At 43.1% G+C, this 26,094-nt stretch overlaps 1 protein-coding gene across 4 annotated transcripts in view; it reads right to left on the bottom strand.

Annotated features, from left to right (window-relative positions):
* The window catches only part of LOC126919747 (putative tyramine receptor 2), a 54,153-nt gene extending 30,202 nt beyond the window's left edge, over positions 1-23,951 (bottom strand). The window contains exons 1-2 of one of the 4 annotated variants that reach the window (XM_050729324.1): positions 23,660-23,802; positions 1,671-1,845 (exon numbers count right to left, since the gene is read on the bottom strand). Coding sequence is in view for 1 of the 4 variants with exons in the window: in XM_050729322.1 (XP_050585279.1) it covers positions 23,660-23,936 (277 nt within the window). In the remaining 3 variants the exon portion in view is untranslated. Of the gene's footprint in view, positions 1-1,670; positions 1,846-2,540; positions 2,681-23,659 lie in introns of those variants that run through there. The other 3 variants (XM_050729325.1, XM_050729323.1, XM_050729322.1) reach the window with 3 other exon arrangements.
* Positions 23,952-26,094: the final 2,143 nt, after the last annotated feature.

Below are 26,094 nucleotides of genomic sequence, written 5' to 3'. Positions count from 1 at the left end.
AGCGGAAGCAACGTAAAGGAAAGAAAAGAAATAACCGAAAGAGAGGAACAGCGAGAAATTGCGAATCGCTCGTTTTCGTTACTTTGCCATTTCTAACGTTAACGCGTATACGTTCGCCAAAGCAGCTCTCAAGAATATCTGTGTAATATCGAAAACGAGATAATCGAAATGACGCGGAGGTGTTAGGAGAAAGGTATTGTACGTAAAACATAGATAAACGATTGACTACACAATGGGCTGGATAAAGGGTTTACGGTGAAGAGTGTTTCGCGATTTAAATCATCCAATATGCATCGCCCCCGTGCCTCACCCATTATACACGCTCCAAGTGACGAATTAAACCTCCAATTACAACTTCGATTAATGACCGTTGTGGCTGGATAACAGCAGAATTTTTCAAACCGAACACCGAGCAGCAAACGAATTTTTTTTGTTTGAAACGTTCATCGTGTTAGTAGGTGCGTTTTCCGCTGCAACGAGATGAAATAACTCCCGGTGATTAATCATCTTGTTAAAAAACTTGCAACCATGGGATTGAACACGCGCGATGGACCAGCATCACCGAGTGTCCGTCCTTTCGTATCGATACACCGGTTCCCGTTACGTGTACGTTAACCTCTTAACCTACAACTACGGACATAGCCCGTAGCACGATGATCGGGCCAAACGTAAATATCACGGGCATAGCCCGTAATGGATGATCGTTTGCGGGCGAAAATTCTCGAACGTAAATCGTGAGTTAAGCAGTTAAAAAGATGTACGTGGAGTATTTCTGGTTATCGTCGCGTGTCCAGAATTCTGGCTCGAAGCATCTCGACTACTTTAATGGCATTAAGTGATTCGTTGAAACAATTGGAAGGTAACGAGGCGGAACTATGGTTTGAAATTGTTCGAAATTCAACAGAGATATAACTTTCAATGGAATGATTGTTTTACGGTAATTTTCCTCTCTATTTCCTTTTCTCGGTTGGAGAACGTGGACGTTATAATAGAATCGCACAATTTATGACCTTTCCCACAGGCTTAATAGAAAGTAGATGTCGCGATATTTTATAGGTTCAGTGACACGCTGATCGGCGATAAATTACACGATCCATCAAGCAGCTACTTGCAACGATAGCAAAATAACGACGCGTATTTGCTGGTTGGAAAATTATTTTAAAGATCTTGGTACGCGTGGCGATCGTGACGAAGCTGTTTGAACATCGTGACACTTAAAATTGTACAGTTCACCGTGGATCGGCCGTATTTCCAATATATTTGTACCGCGAATACGTTCGTACGCCGCGACGTTATATATTCGTTTGTTGCGTATAAATACTCGCCCCAGATGCTTCTCGTGAAAAATTCCTTGAAAAATGCAAACAAAAGTCGATGAAATGCCCCAAAAATACCCGCGTGCGATTCCATCGGGTGACTAAATGTAGGAATTTTCGCGTATCAACGATGATACCGATAACGCCGGGTATACGATATTATCGAATCGGCCACGATAAAATACATTCGATAAAAAGAATCGATAGCTTTTTATACGTGAAAATCGTAAATAGAAAATAGAAAAACGGAAACCCGGTTGAAAAGGCTATTTTGGGAGAAACGACGGACAATTTAACGAAGTTTGTAACTTTCGCAGGGAGAAAAATACGATAACTGCTGATGATAACGCTCACCGTCGATCCAACGTCAGGCTGCCAATAGTCGTCCAGTCTTCTCTGTTCGAGGCTCGGCCGTCGTATGCACGCCGCGCGTCACATTTTTGGTCGTCAGTTTCCGGTAATCAGCCCTTCGATCGGTTGACTCGTCGAGCCACAGCGGTTCGTCGATTTCTATCGTAGACTATATCGTCTGTGTAGAAGAGAAACGGAACAAAATTAAGACGTTGGACGATCTTCGTCGCGAAGAAAATCGTCGATCGTTCAACTATGCTGATGTAATTACACTTTTTTCTTGTATTTGTAATTATACCGGCAAAGTAGTATCGAATTTTCTCTCTGGGGAGAATGGAACGATCGAAGAACGTAACCGACTAATGGACGACCAACTAGATTTACGCGTTCTATCGAACTAACAACGAAACAAAAGAAAAACTGACTCGATAAACGTATAAATGACACGCGGTGATTTATGCTCGGCCAATCGCGCCATTTCTAATTCCCAGCCAATACACATTCTATTTAAGCCAGGCCATCGATCCTTCTTTCCTTCGACGGGCATTCTCATCTTTTACATTCAATCTCGAAATTGAAACACAACGAACGATAGGAATAATTGAAATAAATCTTTTAACCGCTAAAACTTATGAAACGATCGATCAGCCAGGCTTGTTTAAAGTCTTAACGAACTCCCCTTTGGTCGGTTAATCCTGCTTGATCAGTAACTAACGACTAACACCACTCTGAATACTACTTGATTGCCAAGTACAGACTAACTGATTGCTTCCAACTCTGATTGCTAACCGAATCCGAAATGCTGATTCCAACGCTTAAGTTACACACCCATCAACGACTAATCGTAACTTTATCGCCATAAAACTATCGCACCTTGTATCTCTGACACGCAAGGAGGCTTTCGTTGATGCATAAGAAGGACGATCTCCGATGCTGTTACGTTGCTCGAGAACATCGATTCGCAATTTCGTCTGGTTGCAATCCCGTCGACGACGCAGGGTCAAGTTTAGCCGATCTTGGTCGGATTAACCGTGGCAGGTTTGTCGGCCGGAAGCACGTTCCGATAGTGAAAGAGGATATTTTGCAGCGCAGCCGCGTTTCTACGCCAGTAATTCGGAAATTTCGCCTCTCCTTCGGCTTCGATACGAACGAACAGGATTTCGCCGTGGCCGCCGCGCCTTCGCAAACGGAAAATTTAATTCCAGTCTTAACCCAGTTCCGGAAGAATGCGCACTAAGAAGGACCTCGAAACGAGCGTCGATACGCTTTTGCATGCGCCACGAGACCGCGTCGAAGCAGCTCGAATCAACAAACCGAATACACAGAGCTAGAAATACCGTATAAACAGAGAACTCGACTGTCCGATCCTTCTACAAACCGGACGAGAGACCGTAGTCCTCTTTTCGCGAATTGCGGACGAAACTAGAATTCGTGGAAATTCCCAGGCGACGTTGCGCGTATTAACATCGGCCCCTTTGTTGATCGCCCACGAAACTCCATGTCGTATAATTAATACCATTGTACGAGCTTTCTTGTTTGAACCGCAGAATCCCTAATTATTATCATGGTTGTAGAAATCATCCAAGTTACCGAGTTACTTTACCTACGCGTTCCTGGTGAGAACAGCGGCGCCAATGGAAATGAAGATCTCGGATGTCGTTGAGTTTACAGAAAGGGTGAAGGTTGATGGAGCGATTGTTTGATGTAAAAGATTGATTCCTAACACGCCACGCTTGTGTATAATATACGACGTGATCGAAGATCCAACGGTGAAAGTCAACGAAGTGGCGATTTAACAAACACGCGGTATTTCAAATTCTTCGATAAACCATCCATCAATACGTACAGGATTACGTATTCCAGGATCATATATCCCGATCATCGAGGACATTTTTCCACGTGCAAGTCGCTGGTTTTCCGTCTCTTTACGGCCAAGTCGTATATCAACGGAACTGCCGATCGAATTATCGTAAAATCGTTGAGTCGGCTGAGTTCGCGTTGTAAAAAGTCGGCTGAGAAAAGCTCGTTTCGCGCTACGCTTTCCATCTACCATAGTCGATTCGAACGATCCAAAAGCTATTAATTAATACGCAGCCGTCTCAAACGAATAGCATCGATGCGGTGAACGCCGATAACATAATTTCGCGAACGATCCCGACGTATTTGATTTACATATTCGATTACTAATGCAGAATCCGCCCATTAAACAAAATAAGCATAATTTGCGCGTTTATAACCGAAAAGTATTGCACCGACGTTCCGATAAACTATCACGGACGAGGGCATAAAGGCGATATTACGGTTTATCGATCTCGTCCACGGACCACTCATCAACAATTATTTTTCCATTGTCTCGATCGAATCGTATAAAACCGAAGTTGTCGATGATCGGGCCGATATCCCGTACACGATCATTGACCTCTGCAACGTGTCGAGTGGTCCGCGCACGTGTTCCTACCATTTTTCGGATAATGCAGACACGTTGGTATTGCCGAATTTGTGGCGCGTGTAGAACACATGAAATTGCGGCAGTTTCGTTGATCGCCGTGTCGATCGAACCGTTGATAACCCACGAACAGAGAATACCAGCTCTTTCGTAGATTACGATAGACTTTTAGGTTCGTGCCATTTCTTCGATAATCTACTATCTGAAGAATTTATAACGAAAGAGATCGATATCGTCGGTCATCGAAGAAAATTCTCCATTTCGATTTTTCTTCCTCTTTGTAACGCTTTATTACGCTTCGTAACACACCGACCGTGCGAGAAAAGATTGTACGACGATGAATATCGAACCGAATTCTTTTGTTCGGATAATCTAAAACAATATTACTGCGGCCATTAAAACGTTCGGTAAATTTCACGCAAGGTTCTCAAGCAGAAAAGAACTCATTCGATGTTCCCCGGACGCGACAGATGAAAAGGCTCGGCGCGAGTTTTTCAAATCCTCTTTGGGAGTCACCGACGTTCTGCTTGAAGGTGCATCGCGGTTCCGCCCGTAAGACGTTTCTCTTATTTCCAAATTCCCTTTGATATCTGAAATGTCAGCGCGCCAAGCACCGCGTAATGAATCGAGCGACCATCGTTATTTGACTGACCGACACAAAGAAATTCCTCTACCTAGGGAGCTAGTTTCAACTTTGTCGTCGGTGCGACTCGAATTACCTATCGACCATTGCTGATAAAAAAAAAAAAACAGACACAGAGTCTACAGATACAACAGCCGAACGATGTGCAAACTTGAAATTAAATTAACTTTCTGTCAAAGTGGATCTCTGTTAAACGTTTTTCTCTTACTCGTGAATTAACGTTCGTGGCTTAAACGATTTCAATGGCGCTGTAAATGGAAAGACTACGGAAGAACGGTTCCGCTAACATAATAAAGCCATTACGCAAAGCGACATCACTTTTATAGATTTTTTTCTTCTTTAGACTCGCCTATATTAATCCCGAAATCTCGCAATACGAAACGCGCGAATCAACAATTTCGTCACGAGATTCTCGATAATGATAAATTAATACGGCAGAATGTAGAAACCAGAAGCGTCGAAACGTTTTACTTCACGGAGATAAAAGAAAGGAACGACTGTAAAGGATCCACGATAACCAAATGTAAAATATAAAATTGTTGATATATAGTTACCATAGTTGATATATAGAATATTAATACGTAAACGTAAAAAGTATAGAAATTAGAAAGTAATAAGCGTGAAATATTTGCAAGAATGGGAATAGATTCGATGTTCGCCTATGTAGGATTAAATCATAGACATATCGCACTGTTAAAATATCTATTCACGAAGCGAGACACGGATCGCGATCGTGTTAGCGAGAGCTTTACGATTTCCTTAATCCACAAACGTTCGGATCATCCAAGCGAACGGAATCGGTTTGACGATTTTAAAGGCAGCATATTTCGCGTTCGAGCAAACGCACGTGAAATCCCTTCCAATAGCGTGTGTAATTCAGTGTAAACGTGGAAACAATAACGACCCCTCGTCTGATGACACGACACGTTTCAACGCCTCGAAACATCTTCCTTTTTCTTCCCTTTGTCTCCTCGTTCCCCTCTTTTTGTCTTTAAGAATTCACAGTTTCGGTTCTAAAGAGGAGAAGAAAAAGAGAAACGTTGGCAACGAAGTGGTCGTTTTTACACTTCGTTGTTTAATACAGCGCATCTGTTACAAAATCAGCGAAGCCTCCTTCCTTGCAACAATTAGCGTCACAATTTCCTTGCGCGCAACCTACGTTAATAACAATGCAATTACAGCTCCGCTTTCGCCGCCGAACGCAATAACTCCTCCACTCAAACTCTATTAGAAGAAATTACAAACAACAGCGGCGATAAATTCGCGCGGAAAACTTCCAACCTGATGCATTATTTACGTTGCCTCGTGGAGGTCAGGTTCGTGCGGCCTTAACGGGCCAATAAAGATGATATAAAAGTCACGATTTTACTTGATAATCGTGGAAAATGAAAACACGAATGCTCTCCGACGAGCGATAAAAGTATCGATGTTTCCCGGCGCCTTAAAATCGACACCTGATATACAAGTTCCGGAGAGTGAACTTTCGCGGAGTTCATCATTCTTACCACGATTCTCGATGATTCGATTTCAGAGAGAAAAGAGGGGCGAACAGAGAGAAGATAGAAACCTGTGGAAGACGATATGGAGGGTGCATTTAAGCCACACGACATTGAGCGGCGGAGTGTTGCTGGCAAGCTTCCACCGGAAAATGAAATTCTCGGCCCGGAGTTCGCCGATATTGAACGAACCAGCCCTAATGGGAAGCAGAGGAAGCCGAAAACGAATCGCGGCCTGTCCTCTTCCAGGCTGTTTCTACAACGCGCCATTTGTCAAGCTCGCGCTGTTCTAAGTCGATCTAAAAATCTTTTGTCCCGTTAAGTAACTTCAGTTCGATGGATGCCAATCTAACACTTTGCAGGCAAAGAGAATCGTGTAGGTCGAACATTAATTTCGTTCCTATTCTAAGCTTAGAAAAAATTTGGAAAAATCCCGCGATACTTGTCGAAGTTTCCGCTGTATCGAACAATCATTCGCGCAGTCGAATATTCGAAATAACTGTCGGCGTAAATAACAATTCTTTTGGAAGAAATTATAGGATGAAATATCACCTGTTCGCCTGCGGAGCATAAACTGATCCTCTCTGCTACGCTAAATTGATTAATACCACTTTTGATAAATTCATCGATTTCGCAGTGGCCAGGTATACGGATAATATTTAATATCTCAAAAAAAGTAATCTACCCGCTTTAATTTATAAAGGTAATGAACGCAACCTGTGCGCGGCTCGATTCTCCGACAAAATCGTTATTGTATTATTCGCTGCTCGGTTTAAACCATCGATTACTATCAAGCTTAAATTGATAAACCATCGAGTATTAGAGATATACCACGGTCTGGTTAATCGGAGATTAAGAGCTGCAAAGAAACATACATCTAAATCGATATTTGATAAAGTTCTAAAATTGCGTTAACGTCTAAACAAGCGTTAAATTTATCACTTTGGAAATACACAGCTACTCTCTTAAACGACAAGAGCGAAGAAAGATATTTTCGACCGAATAGAAAAGAATCGAATGGAAATCTGAAATTCTCGAGCAACGAGGTCGAGCGAGAACGAAATAATAACGATACGAAATAATAAACGCGTTGCAGAGTAAATGAAGGCGAGAGAAACGGGGAATCACGAAGGAAAAGAAAGACGAAACGTCGACTGAAAACTAAGAGTTAAGGTATAACGGCCCGAGGCGCGCATCGCATAGCATCTATTATTTACAGTATGAAACCGGTGAATGTAGAGACGACGCAGCTAAGACGTCCATTTACGAGTCCCTGAGATACGACTTCGTTTTTTCCTCTGTTCCACCTTAGTTTCTATCGTGCGGAGCAAAAGCTCGCAGTCACCTACTGTCAGACCAAACCACAGATAGATAGAGAAGAGAGAAAGAAAGTATCGAGGGACGGGAGAACGAAACTTCCAACCACGGGCGGAATTCAGTCGTGGGATTTCGTTAAAGGAGTTTGTACGCGGAAACCGGGATACGTATCGGAAAGTCTGTAAACAACAAAACCTTTACGTCTTTTCCCCTTTTTCGCGTAGACCCGTGTCTGTCTCCCTTGACAGTATATGATTTTACACGGGGAACAGAAGCTCGGTTTTATCGCGATAAGAAGCGTATCGGTAGAGGATATCTGGAGATTCGTGGTTGCTTCGTCACGTTAAACGGATCTCCGATATCGAATCCTTTTCCACTTTTTTTTTTTTCATGGAAAGCCCGGGCTATACCGAGAATGATAAACTGCGAGCGAATGGAAAGAAAACTGGTTAAAAATAATAGAATTAACTGGTTAAAGTGCAGCGGTGCGTTAACGCGATATTTCATTTGTAATTTTTCCGCACAATTTTAATTACCGACCTCCCTTTCTTAATATTGTGATTACGAAGGGAAATTCCCAGGATTTCATTAATATCTCTCCCCACGGTATTTCTTCCTCTATCTGAACGACACAAATTTAGGAAATTCGAAGATACTCGAATATTTATAACACGACGAACCGTTATTCGTTCGTTAATCAAGGGAAAATCCTCTTACGTACATGCAACTTTTATGCGTTACTAATTTCCTTCGTTGGTCCTTAGCGGATTCGTATAGTAACTTCTACACAATACACAAGACCGACAAAATAATAGTACACGAAAAGTTGAATATATAAAATTATATGCCAAGCTATTAATACGATATCATATTTCGTAATTGTAGAGGGAAAACTTAAAAATAGAGAAAACATATCGATATAAATGATAATAAACGATAATAATAGAATTTACGGTACACTTACAAGATCGCATGAAATAAAAAGTAAATCACGCTAGCGTTACCGGCTGCCGTGAGACGAAAAGTGATATTAATTTAACCCAACCTATAATCCATTTACTTATCTTATTTTATTTATATTACGGATGATTAGCATCGATGAATTAAGTTTAATAAACGTGAGAGGCGTAAAGGCATCGTACCACGAGACGACGGCAATAATCCCAAACCCAACGAAAAAGTACGAAAACTATTTTTATGAATATCTCGAAAACTAAAGCCGAGCGTCACAGCGATAACACGTATCGGGAAAAGTTGTTTAGAATGTTGTCCTTTGTACATATTTATTTAAAGGTCATTGAAATCCGTGAGGTGTGCTCTTACCTTGCATTTTCTACACGCTAGATATTAAACACATATTAAATATACATGTATATAGAAAATATGGAAATATAGAAAATGATCGATCGGAACAAAGAGCGTTCTGTCAACATAAGATTGATACGAGGAGAGGTAGCTATCTTAGTAGGGTTAAATTCACTCGATGTTTACTATTCGAACATCGTTCCCGAAGCGCGCAATCGTCTCCCGCGTGTCTCGGTTCGCAACTCTCTCTTGGGTCTCGTTCCTCAAACATATTTACTCGTAAATGTATATACACACACACAAGGGATATCGACGGATACCGATGCACTTCACCAAAATTCTACGGCCAAAACCTGGAGACACGAGGAAACAGCGCCCTCGGGACACCGCGAATCCTCAAATATTTTCATTGAAAAATTCCATCGAAAGACAGATTGATCAAAGTCTTATTACGCGTTTCGTGGCTTGCCGATCGATTTCGATGGTTCGACGATAAACAGAGGCAACCTTGCTACCGTATTCCACATCGATTTTCTATAAAACAACGCGAGTTTCAATCGTTGAAAGTATAAAGAAGGGACATGATTTATGGAAGAATCTAAATAGAAAATGACGCGCGCTCGATGGAGCGCGTATCGAACGTAAATAGGATTGTAACGATACTTCAGAATGAAGAAGATTAGCGAAACGCTAATCCTCTTCTCGTAATTTCCATTCGTCTTCGTTAACAACGGTTACGATACGACGAGAAAGGAAAAAAGGTGAAATCCGAGCGTCGAAGAGAAGAGGATCATCATTGATTCCATTTGAAATCCTTTTCCATTTAGTCTGTCGACTCTGTCGAAATTCGCTAAAGGACGCGAGAACATACCCGCGAACCTGTCGATACAATTTCTCAGTCCGATGGAACAATTTTTCGTTCGATAGAGCGTGCGTCCAAAGAAAACAGACGTTCACAGCGCCGTCGACGTTCCCCTCGTATTTCTTTGCTAAGGGTCCGTAAAATAGTAGCACGACCGTTTCACGGCTCGCTGTTACCGGTTTATAGATTTTTGCCTGGTATCATCCTATCAAAATTCCCAGGCTCGTGTATTTCTTTCGAGTAATCCTACTCTGGCATCGTTGTATAAATATATTTTTCGTATATTTTTTCTTTACTTTATATTCGCGAAATAAGAATACGCGATGTGCACAAAAAAAGCTTCGTTATTTCGTTAGTCGTTACGAAACGGCGTTTACGAAGCAACGGGGAGGCTGAAAAACCGCTGTTTAAAAAGTAGCGGAAAAATTATATTGTCGAAATAGGAAAGAGTTCTCGGAATATGGAAACAAGAATAGGATCTTTATCGAACGTATGGCTCGATTATTAAACGAGCATGTTTCGAAAGAGGAAATTTCGGTCGTACTATTTTCTATAAATTTTCTATAAATTTTGTATAAATGAAAAAATGAGCTAATCGTTGGTAATTCGAGTATCAAGGGCTATATCGATAAGTCGAACCTGGAGAGAGATTGAAAAATGGGAAATGAATATTTTCTGTAGAGCTTGGAAAGCTTCGTTTTAATACATCGTAAAGGCTCACGGGGAACGACTACGTCAAAGTACTTTTTTAACGGAATTAAATTGCAGTTAATCCTGTCCGGTGAAATTTAAATTACCGGATGCGAGCTTGTAATTACATCGGGCGCTGTAGTCTTTTCCGTCGGACGTCGCCGCGGCGACACTGAATTTCCATCGTGGCTAGACACGAACGAGGATTTTCGATACGCGGCTGCAAAAGTATCGTTTAATGGCGAACGAACGCTAACTAGAAACGACAGGCCACGATACGTTCCTCGTTACTGTTTGCCATCTGGCGAATCCCAGCGTTATAACCTCCGGTCGGCTGACATTGACGATTCATTGCTACTTGCGTCTGACAAATCCCTCCTGCCATACCCTGACTACTTAATGTCCGATACGTGTCTTGCTAAGCCGTAATTAGGTACTCGATTTCACAATTTAACGTTCAACTATTAAATCGGTTACATCGACGACGCGACATCTAATGAAAATTTACATTTCGAAAGACCGCATATGTGTTAATAATTTATCGATCGGCTATCGCATTTCTAAGCTTTCTCGTTACGTTTCTGTGTACACGCCATGAATGAGATACATCTAACTTAAATAGAAACTAGAACGATAAGAATTAATTTATCGAAACGACTAACAGCGTTATCCTAGCTCAAGTGTGCGTATTACACGCAATATCGGTCGCTACTTATCTCGTGTCCGCTATGTCACGACAATGCCATTGCTGCCGGCCAAACAGGGTATGTCTGATAATGGATCCAGATGAAACCAGCATTCGAGCGTCCTAAAATTGTATCTGTGTGACGATGCTAGTTTACGTGTTTCTTCCTCGCAATTTCCTCTGGAACACGTGTGGTTCGTCGAGCGGAAAGAAGCAAAGGTTGGAAGAAAAAGGACAGATACGATCGATCGATCATTTTTACGTGGAAAAAAAGAAAATTGTCGCGCGTATTGCGTTACGATTTTCCTTGTAAATGAGAAAATGTAAAGAGAAGAAATCGTGCATGATATACTGAAAAGACGAATTAATCGACACGCTAATTCGAGTTAAATACAATTTGTCTTTCTGGTCTGTGAACGTTTGATGCGAACGAGTAACTTTTTCCATCCATTCGCATCGTACGTTAAACGGATATTTAATCTTTCTCACTGGCGGAAGTGCATTTAACATAAGAAGCAGACTTCGATTCGCGTGGAAAAAAGCTTAACGTGACGTTTCCCACGTTCCATCGTGAAATATATTACACTGCCATTTAACACTCGACCCAACTGTACAAAGCACACTGTCTGCATGAAAAATGGCTCGCGAATGAACCTCCATTTGCCTGGAAGTAAATCTAATTCATGTTCCTTCTGTCCTACGAGACATCGCTAACGTTAAAAATTTCCAAAGATGCAGGAGGCACCTGGTTTCCATCTTCATCGATAAACCTACGTTAATCACCATCTACGATCTATGAAATAACGTCATTACCGGCAAGCATGGCGAAGAACAATAACGCGTAATAAATTACTCGAGAAACTTGAAAAGAGAAAGAAAAAGGAAAAGAAGGAAGAAATACGAGACGAACGGTGATGGCGAAAACTAAATCAGACAAGCAGCGTAATCACGCAGTGCTTTGAAACGTGTATATCCGTTTAAATGAGACGCGTTCCAGTAATTAAAGCGATTATTTCGGTAATGAGTTTCCTTCTCTAAGCGCGTCTCATCGGTTACAGCGTTCGTTATCCGCCAATCTCTCCGATTCTTTCGTATAACATGCGCGGAATAAGCTCTTCCGCTTTATATTCGTTAAGCTTGTCTCAACCAAGTCCTGGGTACCGCCTTAAATATTCTCGATCCTGATCACGAGCTGGAAACTCGCTGGCCGATCTCCGAACGATTCGTCGATCGTTACTAATTCAACGAGCTCGGGCAAACTTAAATAAAACGACGGACAGTTCACGGACAGTTGATGGGGCGGCCGTTTCGAAAAACGTTTAGTGAAAAACGACGAAACGGCGCAAGATACCCATTTCGATGTACGGTGTTTCAGTTTTATGGCTTTTATGGCGAATAGGGAAGTGGACAGAGTCAGCGTCCTTGAAACTCGCTCGTTCTCGCTATTTTTATAGTCGCTGGAATGGACACGGCCTCTCTATTTTCTCTCTCTCTCTCTGATCGCGAATCATAAAGCGAAAGGTATTGCGACGAACGAACTATACAACTCGAGGAAAGATACAAGTTGACAGTTTCGCCGCGGAGACGAAGCAATTCCGCGTAAACAAACCTTGGTTGTTCCTTGGCTAATTTGACACGTACGACGTCGTCAAAGTACCGGAGAGCAGTTTATCAAGGGGAAAGAAACGTTGTCTGGATAAACAGTTGGGGGAAAATAGACGAAAAAAGGTTACAAGGATTTAGACTAGTTCGGAGCATTTGATGCTAGTAGGATCCTGATCGCTGGTGACACGTTGCTGCGGCAAGACAAGACAAGGTAAGCGCTTGTGGCGGTGGACTTACACCAGCCATTAGAGAAATGGATACACAAAACACGATCCTCGAAAGCTCCTGCTTCATTATCCCTTCCTACAAATACATTCTCCGACCTGACTTCTAGTATCCCATTGTTTAAGGCACGGGTCTGCTAGGTAGACGATAAAGTCAGCAGTAGGTCCAAGGCGGGATGCGCTTGTCTATTTGTATCTTCTCTTTCCATCCTTCTCTTTCCTTCTTTCCTTCAGTTACAGCACCGCAGGCCTATTTGTATCGGACACGACTGTTGACTCTCCTATCGAAGTATACAACAGCTGATGAGATAATTAAAAGCGTTTATCGTCGAGTATTTCATTCTGAGTTCTGGTTAATGTCAATTATTTGAAGTTTATACTCTTTATTATTTATAACACTTCTTTAACTCATTGAAAACGATGAGCAATTAAATCCGCCGTCCAATTACGACGAAATGACAAAACTCTCGTGACCTGGCTCCTTCCGAATGCAAACTCAAACTAGTTTTCTAAAGCTCGTTCTCGGTAAAAAAATAACTCACATCCCCGACCGTGTCGTAAAACAAATTCACTAGCTGCGGTAAGAAAATTCAATTGAAGAACTCTCGTTCTCATACTCTGCCCAACAGAATACATTCTAAGGGAGGCTGGTAAAATTTTGACCGATGCGCGTTGAATTCAAATCGTTCCGTTTCTATCGGTCTCTGGTATCAATTAATTCACGGAAGAATTCGAGAAACGAAGTAATTGGAGGTTTTCACGAACGCAAATCGAGTCTGGTTGGCGCGCGGCGCGAAATAAGCCCAGGTAATTCGGTTGCCAAAAATGAGCAGCCCCCTGGCTATTTGCACGGCAAACAATATAACGCGAAGATAATTTAATTTGCAGTAAAAGGATTGGAACCGCCTGGTTCTCGGCTCTGCTCATTTTTGATGAAAATTTGGCGGTACGTCGATTGTATCGTCGAGTACGGCAGTTAAGAGACGAAAGTTGAACAAGAAAGGAAAACTCGACGAAAGATTACATTGCCAGGCGTTTTGCAATACGCGTTTCAAGCGATGCCTACTCGACGAAACTCGGCATTTATCACTCGTTTCACCGAGACGAGCGAAATAATTAATTTCCATGCCATTAATTTTGCAAAGTATCCTTGTAATCTCATGCGCACGCAAACTATTTCGTATTCCATAATTCCATGCGGTGAACATCTTATAATGGCTGGGGCCGCAAATTCGCCGCGTAATCGAATTCGCAGCCGCGACTACGCACTCGTCGATTTACGTTTATTAAAAAACGTTAGAACAACGAATCGCGGATACGACGAGGCTAGTAAAGTCTAATAAAGTTACATGACAAACGTCGCGATTGTTGAGGACTTGTGCAGGATGGTTGATCGTGACGTTTATTAGACGAGATCGCTCGCTGTTGAAACCTCGCTGTCAAGTATATTTAAAACGTTAAATAAATAAGTACAGATAATGTTCGTAAAAGCTTATACAGTGTATAAGTCGCAAAATAAGATCGCTGATAACTCGTTGATAACTGATAGACAGCTGGACTGCTTACGATCGCGTCCGTTTATTTATACCGGTCGGGGAAGAGTCGGAAAATTCAAATTCCTCTCTGTTCGACGGTGCACGTAGCGGCGACATTGTTTTGCCTGCAGTTTATTTGTTATTACATTACGTGCTTCCTAACGATATTGATATTCCGAGACAAAACAACAACATGATTTGTATCGTCCTGTAGCTCGTGTGAGTGAACGAAGACTGGAAAAACACGATGAGCCCACTTCCGTTAATCTTCCAATTTTTACGATATTTGATGATTGAGGATGGTCGCTTTGACTTAATACAATTAAAAAGGGGAATGATTCGTTACGTCCGAGAGATACGAGTCTTGTATAGAGCGTTTTTTAAATATTAAAGAAAAGCCGAGAAGCGTGACTTACCCTTTTGGCTTTCTCCTACGTTTTTCAACTAATAAAACTAGAAAAATGCGAGAAGAAAAGTTGCAGTGCAGAAACATGTTCGAATAAATCTGTGGGAGAAAATGTAAAAAGAACTCTTGTCACGGATAAGCGACGAGGCGATGCTCCTTTCGTCGCTCTCTAATTACGTAAAGGCCTTTTGGTATCGTGTCGGCGAGCTGGCGACTTCGGCCTCAAGTTCAAAGCGTCGATTTACAAACAACCATCGCTGGAAGGGTAGACGCGATTTAACTTTGACTCGCCAGGTGTAAGGGAGAAAAGCAACTAAGATGGAGCAGTTCGTGTGTCAAAAATAGGAACTCATCGAGGATTCGAACGACGCAAGTTTCGAACAAATTGCAAAGTCAAAGCGAGTTGGCTACGCTCCTCTTACGCTGCGGACCAACAGGGTGAAACGTAGGAGAGGAGATTCAAAAACGAGTTATGCAAATTCAATGCGCGCTTATACGAAGCTTCGTGACTTTGCAGAACGAAGAATCGTCAAATTCTCCTTCTCGTTCGAATTCTCCCGTGTTCAATGCGCAATTTTAGACACTCGAAATTATTCTGTCCGATTTCTACGGTAATTAATTTCGCTGGGAACAAGGCAAGGAATAAATTGCCGTTCTAAATAGCTGGCAAACCTTCGACAAACGGGGTAAACGTAGTTAATCGAATCTTTTGATATGTCAGAGGACGTGTTGCAGTCAATTACGCGGGTAAACACGATGGAAAATCATCGCGGAGACTATGCTCGGGTCAGCAGCTGTTTGGCAATTATCAACTCGTCGGCTCGAGTACTAATGAATGAAATTGACGTAGCCACACAAACGAAGCAGCAACGCACAAGTTAAGCAGAAAGGACGCGTGCCACTGTTGGACCACGTGCGCGTACGCTGATCACGTTAAGGTAGCGAGTTATCGTCGGGAAAGTTTGATATTTAAGTTAACGGAGACTTGACGCGTCTGATGGTATCGAGCAATTTCTCCAGAAGTTTCGTACGTCGTAACAGCGTCCTAACCAGATCCCAGTCTACCGTTCGTGCATCCGTTGCTACAAGAAACTAACGAAAGCAGTGCGCACTCCTTCGACAACAGCGAGAACGAAGGAGACGAGTATCGACGAGAACAAAGATGACGCGCACGCATCGACAACTGCGATACGATACTGCAACGTCGATGAAAGATAAACTTTTGCAGACAAATTAATGTTTCCTTAACATACGTAAAGTAAAGTTGGGCTGTTCGCTGACAGATAAGCGACCATATTGGGATGAATTTTTCCGCAAACATCCCCCCGAACGATATTCCCTTGACATTTGCTTTAACGCATCACAGCGTGTTCAATTTGTATCTATTTTGAAATTTAAATATGAATTTTCGAATAGACGTTTGGAATGGAAATTTTGAAAGGAAATTTCGTGGAAATAGATAGGTTATTTTCAAATTCGTTGAAATTCGGTATAACTGAATGATCGATTTCAATGTCTTTCCATTATCCTATTCGCCGTCAAAGTATACTTTGGGCATATTTGAGGGATTCGATGTCTCGATACAGATTGAACATCGCGATTCATTTCCGACCGATTAAGCACTTACGGAAATGGAACGCGATTGGTATTCGGTCTCCGGCCTCTCCTACAAGTTAAATTCGCGATTAAGAACGGCTTTCGCGTCAATAACGGGAGCATCGAGCGTGACATTTTCTCCCCGTGCCGAGATAATGGCAAATCGAGTGTGTCCGCAACATTTTCGACCCAACCTGTCAGCCTTTCTTCCCCATGGTCTCATCGATTTTTCAACGGCCCCCTTTCACTCGATACTCGTGCCACGAATTTTCCATCGTATTGTCATCAGCCGTGCGTAAATCGTGTACGTACGTGCGTCCCCTGCTGCATAGAAGCTGCTCTATTTCTCGAGCGCGCGTCTATCTCGCGAAATTTCACCCAAAATAATTCGCGAAACTGGAAAATCAGCGGTTTCAAGACCGAGATATCTTGAACGGAATACGAAAGAACGTGGCACTCGTGTGGTCGTTAAAGGATGATATTGGAATCGAAGCTGCCGTCATTCGCAATAGGTACGCGTTTCCGTTTGCATTACCGATTCCATGGGGAATTTATAGGACGACACGTGGAAAACTTGCAACCTCTAGAAAAGTCCACGAGTTCGCGACACGAGCACCCGTACATTCTGCAAATATCTGGCCGAAGCGAAGGTTGAAAGCATCGCGTGCTGAAGAGAAAGACGGAGCGCGACTGAAAGAGAACATTTCAACGATCGAAAGGAAGAATGTTTCGAGGCAACGACGAGACAGCTGCCGCTAGATCCAAGAGATTTTTCACGCGTCGTGTGATTACAATAGATGACTCGCTTTCAACGAATCGGTCGACGACGATAGATACATCTGGTGACTTAAACGATCGCGTTATCGCCGGTTGAGCACACGCTTCAAGCCCGTTTGCGTAAGTTCTTGGAAATTTCTTACTTACGAAGTAAAGTGCAGCTTGGTAAAAAGAATCCGATGAAAATTCAACCTCTTTTCTACTTTCTAGGTGATTTTCGTCGAAGACGAACAGCTGACGATGGAGAACAGGGAAAATGTACGATATCGCACGTGTGATTCAGATGTTACAAAAATCTATTCGAAATACAAAAAATTATTTATTTAGTGCAGACCGAAAGAATAGACTTTGAGTAACTTTGAGCGAATAGAGTTTCATTTTTAGCCTCTGAAATTCCTCTTTCACGATTCTAATGTTCTTCTAGCACCGGACCGAATTACACCGATTGCGAATTGTGACATTTTTAAAATACGTATGCCGTATGTCGATGGCAACGAGTTTAACGTATGAAATAATAAACATTTGATTAACGTAATAGAATGGAAGACCGCTTCTTCGAGCTGACGACAATCTTGCACGCGTTGGTGGACGATTATGAAAAACGGGACGAGAAAAAGAGTAACAGCCAAGCAGTGGAAGCGCGCGTTTTAATTAAAAGGAACCTTCTCCAAAACGGGACGGACAGTTCTTCCATGCTTCTGTCACGGCTCTTCGCACTCTAATTAATCATTTTACGTACGCTTTCAGCATGGTCGATTGGTGCTCTAAAGCGACTGGATTATCGGCGTAAAGAGTGTCCGGGAATCTTATGCAGCGTTGCATTTACGATTCGAACGAAATTATCGGAAGAAAGAGTGGAAGGGAAAGAGAAGACAAGAAAGGTGGAAGACGAAAAATAGGAACGTCCATTGAAAGTCGACTATCGACCAAACTTCGACGCGATACCTTGCGGAAAATTAAATACGATGAGGAAGAACCGAGCGTTTTTTAAAATATGTACCGACGATCTGCGCGAAGAATTCATCGCGTATGATGCGTATTCATTTCTTAAGTGAAAATAAATAAGAAACTCGACGAGCAAAGAGCTTTCTGTTCAGGAGAAAATGAATTTCCAGCGAGGAGGAACGCCTCGCTCGAGAAGATTAACACACAGCTCCTTTTTCGCGAGTAAATTTTTCTTTAACCGTGTAATCACGCGTTTCGCTTTTATGGCCTGTCCACGAGAGTAGGTGTTAGGTACGATCACACTATTACCCCGTAATTGGTTGCCATTACGTGAAATTTATGCGACCGCTTGTTGAATTAGGGTGGGAAGGTTACGTCGACCGCCATTTGCATATCCCATGCCACCAATCGAAAGAAAGAAAAAAAAAAAAAGAGAAGAACGCCGCTAGCTTTTGTGATCTTATACCGTTACAAAGACGAAACATGATCAAAACCGTCGACTATTAATCTCTATCTTTACAAGGAACGTTATTGGAAATTCTGTCGTGGCGGAAGAGAAACTCACAAGAGTGGTTCCATCGACATGCTTACAAGTACAAATTGTCAGATACTCCGTTTCATTTCTAACCGGGTAAAATGTCACGCGAACTTATACATCTCTCGAAAGTTTGGTAAATCATTGACTTTCTATTGTACCTTTGACTTTTCGATAGAAAAATGCGGGGCTTTCGGCGAGTTATCGCGATCGCGTCTGATCGGTCACTGCGCCACGGTCGCGTCTCTTCTTCCTCCGCTGTTATTATACGATATACTTGAGCGTCATAATAAATTCTTTGCTGATTTCTTTGATCTTCCCTTTTTGCTATATCGTTCTTTCGATTAAGTAAAAAGGAAATTAGTCTCGTAAGATTGGATAAACGATTCGATAAATTTACCGACTGCGAGAAGAGGAATAAAGGGGATACGATATGAATAGATAAAAATGAGTTTCGTCGGATGGCAAATATTTACGTTGACGTCGCATCGATTATTTCTGAATCGTCGTGCAACCAGAGAAAAATACTAATCCCGATTCGGTGTTTGATACGTCGGAGGAAAGGTCGTGTCAACGCGTTTGTCCACGAAACGTGACAATTTCGGTAGCCTCGGAGGATGGACACTGTACGTGTTTGTCCGATACCATTTAAATGGTTTCACAAATCCGAAGATCGAGTGAAAATCAATGGTACGAAAGTGGTCGTGCTCGAGTGCAATCGACGATGATCTAGCAACGGCCGATGAAACACTCGACTTGCCACTTACCTTATTAAAGCTATTTTAACTGACGCAAAACACGACACTATTTACGTCCTTATTTCTCAGGAAATTTAACAGAGCGCGACTCGTTACGTAAATAAGAGCGGATACCTGAGCGACAAGCGCTCACGGCTTTCAGTCCCGTTAATTGATAAAAAATTGATATTCACTCTCTCGATTAAATTAGAATGGAAAGATTCAGTCAGCTTATCCCGTGACAAAGAAAACGAAACGAGAGAGAAAATATGCTTTTTAATCTGTAGCCGCTATTTATGTACGCGGAGAAAACATAGTTGCCACGGGTAGAGCAAGAAAACAACCGCTGTAAAAGAATTTAATATCGTGGCTATGCCGGTTAATCGGAAAGATCGAATTTAAAAGAATGGGCAGAGAATAAGCCGTGTAAACAGCGGAATGTTGTCCCTGCCCTGTATATTGTTCACGATATTGCGCAAACAACAGGCAACGTAAAAACGGGTTTTTAGGTTTTCCCTAGCGTCTATCGACGGCTCGACAGCCTGACGTATTTATACCCAGGCAGCCGTTCGCCGGATAATAGAGGCAAAATGAGGATTCAAGACGAATTACGAGGATATCGATCAAACGTATGGCCGGATTTCATCTCGTAGCCCGATAGCCAGCTTTTTCCACGATGGCGCGGCGCGGCGATTTTAAAGAATCACTCCGGCGAGCGCGATATTTACGCGTCGTCCGGCGGCTTGCTCCTACACGATCGGTTATTTATAAAACCATTCACGATAATCAATAACCTATGCCGTTCTCTCCCCTTGCAAGGCGAAAATTCACCAACACCTCGGAACACTTGTGCAAAACCTTCTCTCGCATGAAGAGAGGAGAAAAAACGAGAGGGAAGAAAAAAAGGAACAGAGATAGAGAGAGAGAGAGAGAGAGACGAGGGGTGACGAATACATATTTATCGAAGCCTAACGACGCGACGGACGCGCGCAATCCGGCAACACGATATGAAACACTGACGGTTCATCGTAGAACCTATTGAAAATTTCACGTCGTGCGAAATCCTCCTACGGTACGCTTAAATACCGTCGAGGGAAATGATTATTAAACAACCCCGAAGGTATTAAGGGAGGACGGTGATTTAAACTTCGTGCTCTGATTGCGGCAAACGCGGTTTAACGCGAAAAATATTCACATATCACGAGTCAATTTATCATCCCAAATTTCCATACGCGCGAAACTAGCAACGATTAATAATATTTCTGTGATATTGGGTGGACGATGAGTGGCTTTTTTAAAAGCATCGAACTCGTAAGTGAAGAGTGGTAAAAAAAAAGCTGAAAACAGACGAAGGTACAACGATTCCTGTTCCGTCGAACATCAACCCTTGGCTATAGTTCTTTTACCGATACGGCAGCCTTCTTCTGGCTCGCGTGGCAAAACTTAGAAAGACAAACCGGCACGCAAATGACCAGCAAAAGTTTCGTATCGAGTGAAACTCTCCTCTTCTCTCTTTCTATGTCCGTTATCTGCCTTTCTCTACAGCGAAGCGACGGCACGTCGCGCCAAGCTGAACTTTGTTTCGTCGTGAAACGGAATACAGCCTCCCGCGACCGGCCAACCGAAAAGTACCTACTCTTTCTGTACCGTTAATCCGGTCGCGCGGCATGAAGACCGCGCACGAGCGACACGCAAGAATAGTTGGCTACAGGAATTCTCCTAACGAGACAAGACGGGGCGAGCATTATTTCCTGTCAGCGAAAAATATCCCAACCCGTAACAATGAAATATCTATTCCGCGTCGCGCTCGGGATACTCACGACCGTGTGCATCATCTCTAAAGCATAACGAAGCGAAAAAGAAACACAGCAAGATGTTAGCTCGTTTTTCTTCTATTTCCTCATTTTTTCCATGTGTTCCTTTTTCATCGCTTCCGGTTCTCTTCGTGTACTCGCTTTTTATTTCGTCATCGTGAAAAGATCGTCGTGCGAAAGTAACGATGAATTTGGAACAGGTCTTCGCGCAGTTTCGTTACGAGGAAAGAAGAAACTAGACGATCGAAACGTATTGGAAGCTCGCGTATCTCGATATGCTCGCGATATGCTCTTTTACGTTTCGTTTCAACGTTGTGTGTATTATTCGAAGAGAAGAGGCGCTCGTCTTTTTGTCGCGATCATCATTTTAACCAAAATGACTTTCTTATTTCTATTATGCCGTATCGTTATTTGTCTCACGGATAAAAAGGAGTGAAATAAATCGGTTTTATCGCGTCGATACGTCGTGAATATGGATCGCGTTCTCGGGGAAGAAAGTGGCATCCACGTAGAATTAAGTCGCTGCAACGTTTAAGAAACTTTTTGATCAGTTTGCGATAATTCGATCGATCGGTTCCAGAAAACCGTTTCATCGTCCAAACAAACTGCTAACTCTACGTTAACTAACCTGAATTCTATTTGCGATTTCTTTTTCTACCACCGTGTATTTATAACCGATAAGAGTAAGAACGTTCACGTAAGAAAGTTAGGCGGCCGATCAAAGAGAGGTGAGCCCCTTTTCTTCTACGGGCCAATCGAAGAAAAACCAATACCTTTAACCGATCGGCTAAATACTTCAACTTTTCGATGAGTTCTGTTCCCTTCATTTTCCATTAATTTAACTTTTCGCCAGAAGCCAAGAGCGTCGAACGCAGGCCACTGAGACGCAAACTGCCTACTTCAGGCAAATTGTGGAGGGATGGGCAACGAAACTTTCTGCCAATAATGTAACCATTCTCCGGCAAACTCGAGACAAATATTTCAATAATAACTGCCGCGTATATACGAGTCTGTATGTATATCTTAATTAATAGACAACTCCCTTTTAGAATAGACTCCCTTTTAAAGCTAGTCACGCGGTATACGCGAGGCCATAGAAATCATTAAACGAGGAGAAAAAAAGATCGGTTCCCACTGGCGAGAAAACGAGGTAAACCGTCTCTCGCCTAAGCGACACCTTCGTCAAAAGCATCCCTTTTTGAATTCGCTGGAAATCCGTCATACAATCCCTTCTACGTTTCTTTGATCTTCGGCATACACGCACGCATACACGCGCGCATACACGCACGCAGGAAGAGCGGCTACACATAGAACGATTTTAATCATTTTACACGTAGTCCCGACGTCCGTTGCATACAAAACACCTCTAACGAGACGAGAGTAAGCGGAAACCGCAAACTGCTCAACGAACTACTTCGTACGTACTCTGGAAAAAGTGTCTGATTGCCTTTGGTGATACGGTGAAGATTCGATAGATTAAGACGTCAGATTCTCGGGTCTCGTTGGACTACTCGAATGACTGAGCGACCGAGTCGCGAGAAAAATGAGAGCGATACGCGCGTACGATCGGAATCGGTGGGAGCATAGTCGATAAAAGACGGTAGAATTATATCACGAATGTCAAATGTCGAGTAAGAAGAGTACAAAAGGGTGGTTTTCTTTGAAAAACGGGGACACCGACTGAAGACGTATCTGGCTCCTACGATGATAATTTCCTCTCTAGAGTTCTCGGTTTTCTACATTTTTCTTTTTCTTTTTTTATAATTAATCGATAGCTGGTCGATGATTGCGCATACCCCTATAACGAATCCCACGGAATTATGGAAGCGGACGTGTCATCGCGTTTCGATCAAACTTTGCTGAAACTTTGCTCTTTTCCAATGGGAGGTGGTACACGACCGACGCACGAATCGGATCGATTCGTCGATCGATCCTCGTGGACACACGAGGATATGCGAGCGTGACGAACAACAAGTTTCACCAAAAAACCATTCCGGCAACGCGTGCTTCCTTCTCCACGCCACTAAATCGCACAAAATCGTAAAAGAAAGCGGAGAGAAACAACGAACGATTATCAGACGGATGCCAGCTTTTCGCACTTCTAATCGCGACGACCGAACGTTTTTCTATTTCGGACGGGCACACGGAGTCGCACAGATCATCGATGAGCGAACAACTAGCAATAGGAAGCCACGCGAAACAGATTTATCTGGTTCCCATCAGACCGGGATCTATCTTCGGGGAACACGTTTTCGTCCGGCAAACCACTAACCACGCTAAGGGCAACGAAACACCGGCAACCGTGTGACCGAAGAATCGTCATAGTAAAAATATGTGTATCGATATGTCGGCAATGATAATGTGTCTCGCGTACCTGAGATCGGTTGATCGGTGCTGCAGGGCGCGGCGGCATGGTCCCGTCGCAACACAGCGCCGTTCGACGAGCACTGAGCAGCTATTCTGCGCCAACGGGGTTGCGTCGACGTCGAAAAGACGTGAACGGCTGCCTCTCGCCCCTCGCGCTTACCCTCCTCCCACCACGTACTACCGACGCCACTCTTCAGGGTACTCTCACACGTATTACCCTCCCCCCTCTCTATCCCGCGTGCACACCCCTTCTCTTTGTCCTTCTTCCTCGTACAGGCTTGCATCCACTTGTATTCTTTCCTACTTCCTCTCGTTGTCTACGGCCTGTGTTACGTCCTCGAGGCTGCCACCCCCGTGGCACATGCGCGCAGAATCCTGTCCAACAAAACTCTTCTCTTGGAGCTGCCAGAATTGGGAAAAACGGGCCGAGGAAAAAGGAAGAGGCCACAGGGGAAGGGGGGAAAGATACGCGAGGGGTGGTATTTTCTAAAAAACGTTCCCTTCCTTTTTAACTTTTCCCTTTCACTCCTGCTTTCTCTGCCGCGATTCCTATTTCGTTCCTGCTACTTTCTTCTCATTCTCTTCTTCCGCCTCATTTTCTCCTTTTGCCAACCTCTTTACTATTCACCCTTATCGCCTCCTTTTAACTTCATCTGCCCTCCCCCTTCTTCCTTCTCTATTCTTTTTCGGTATCATCGTTCCTCCTATTATTATTCACCTCGGTTCGTCTGGCGAAGCACGCTTCGTGCTCGCCACCTCTTCGCTCGTTTCCTTTTTTCGTCCGGCATTGTCCGTCCCCTCGTGTCCGTTTTCCCAAACGGACGTTTTTTGTCCGGTGTCACGCTCGCGTCGAAGTCCATCTCTCTAAAACGCGTGGCTCGACCATCCTTCTTTCTCTCTCGCTTCTCGTTAAGTTTAATTCGATGAATCTCCTGGTTGCTCGCGCTCCTGGCTCCGGCAGGGATTTCCGGAGGCTTTTGTTGCGTGCCGAGAGGCCGCGAAGATTCGCTGCAGTTTTACCGCTTCCGTTTTCCCGCTTGTAGTCCTCCTCGTTTTTCCTTCTTCTCTCCTCGTCTCGTCGCTCCTTTCTTCGTCGCTCCTGACGGTCACGCGCGCGCACTACCTACCTGCTATGAAATGTAACTTTTAGCATGGCTTTTGGATACGCTTGGTAATCCTAAATGGCTTGGCGGTTTTTCTTAAGGACGGTCGCGTGTAGCTTTTATTCCTCGCCATCCACGTTCTGACGTCTTTCATCGAACAAACATGGTCACGCTGAGAAAATGGAACGCTTGTCAAACAACTATATTTTCTTAAAATAATCCCACCGTAGGAAAATACCATGATGTAGTTTACGTGTTTTACGATACGAACGATCGTTTATTTTATCAGAAACGATAACGCAATAATCGTTGTCTAATTTTGTACGTGAAATGATCTAACGATAAGAGCTGATCAGAAGTTACGGGAAACGTAGATAATTGCAGCGATAAATCGGCATTAATACGCGTTGATGTCGACTTAAGCGGTGTTAGAGGAGAAAGTTTTAAAAGATAAACCTCTTAATTCGATCTACGTTCGTTCTAATACCATCGTGTTATCAAAGCGTTACTATAATTTTTAGTATCGCATTTGTCGCTTCCGCTAATAAATATTAGCCACGTTCTGTCGTAATTGTTGGGTGAATCGAAGGCGGCGCGCACAAGATGAATACCGCGGCTACGAAAATACAAGGGATAGGGGATGAAAAGAGTTTTATTCGAAGAGCTCGTTCGTGCGTACTTTTTTGCTCGTGATCATTCGGCCTGTTCTTTGTGTTACGGAATTTCGTCTAAACAAATACCGCTTTCCGACGATCTCCTCTTAGCAACTCGAGATACGAAACAATGCGATCGAGATAGGATTTACTATGGAGTTCGCCCGTTTCCCCTTTGTTTCGTACGAACATTTCACGAACTCGCGCCAATTTTTGCCTCCTGGACCGAAACGTTCGACTGGAAAGAAGAGAGAAACGCATCGCGAGGCCACTATCCCTTGCGAGCAACGTTTCCTTGATTTTAAGTGAATTCACCGGTGGTCCATTGACGACGAAACAACGAACGAACCCGGCTAACTTTAAATAGCTTTCAAAACTCTGCGCCACTACGAATTACTTTGTTTTAAATGATGAACAAAAGGCTGCCTTCTGGCTCACCATCGCTTCGTTCACTCTTTTCGTATCCTTTTTGTTCGACCTTGTTTTATTTAGCTTTTTTCCCTCCTCTTTCTTCTCTTCATAATCCGTAGTTTTACTTTACAGCTTCGAGTTTTCGTACGCCATAATCGAGTAGAATGGTTCGATAGCTATGTCCGGACGATGCAAGGGAATCGTCTATATACCAGTCGACTATCCTATCCCCCCGTTTCCCTATGTTATAATCGAACATAAAGCTTCTGACGGTC

Source organism: Bombus affinis, chromosome 8, assembly GCF_024516045.1.
Source record: "Bombus affinis isolate iyBomAffi1 chromosome 8, iyBomAffi1.2, whole genome shotgun sequence".
In the NCBI taxonomy this organism is placed as follows: domain Eukaryota; kingdom Metazoa; phylum Arthropoda; class Insecta; order Hymenoptera; family Apidae; genus Bombus; species Bombus affinis.
Note: the sequence above shows the minus strand (reverse complement) of the source record. Positions and strands in the feature narration are given on the sequence as shown.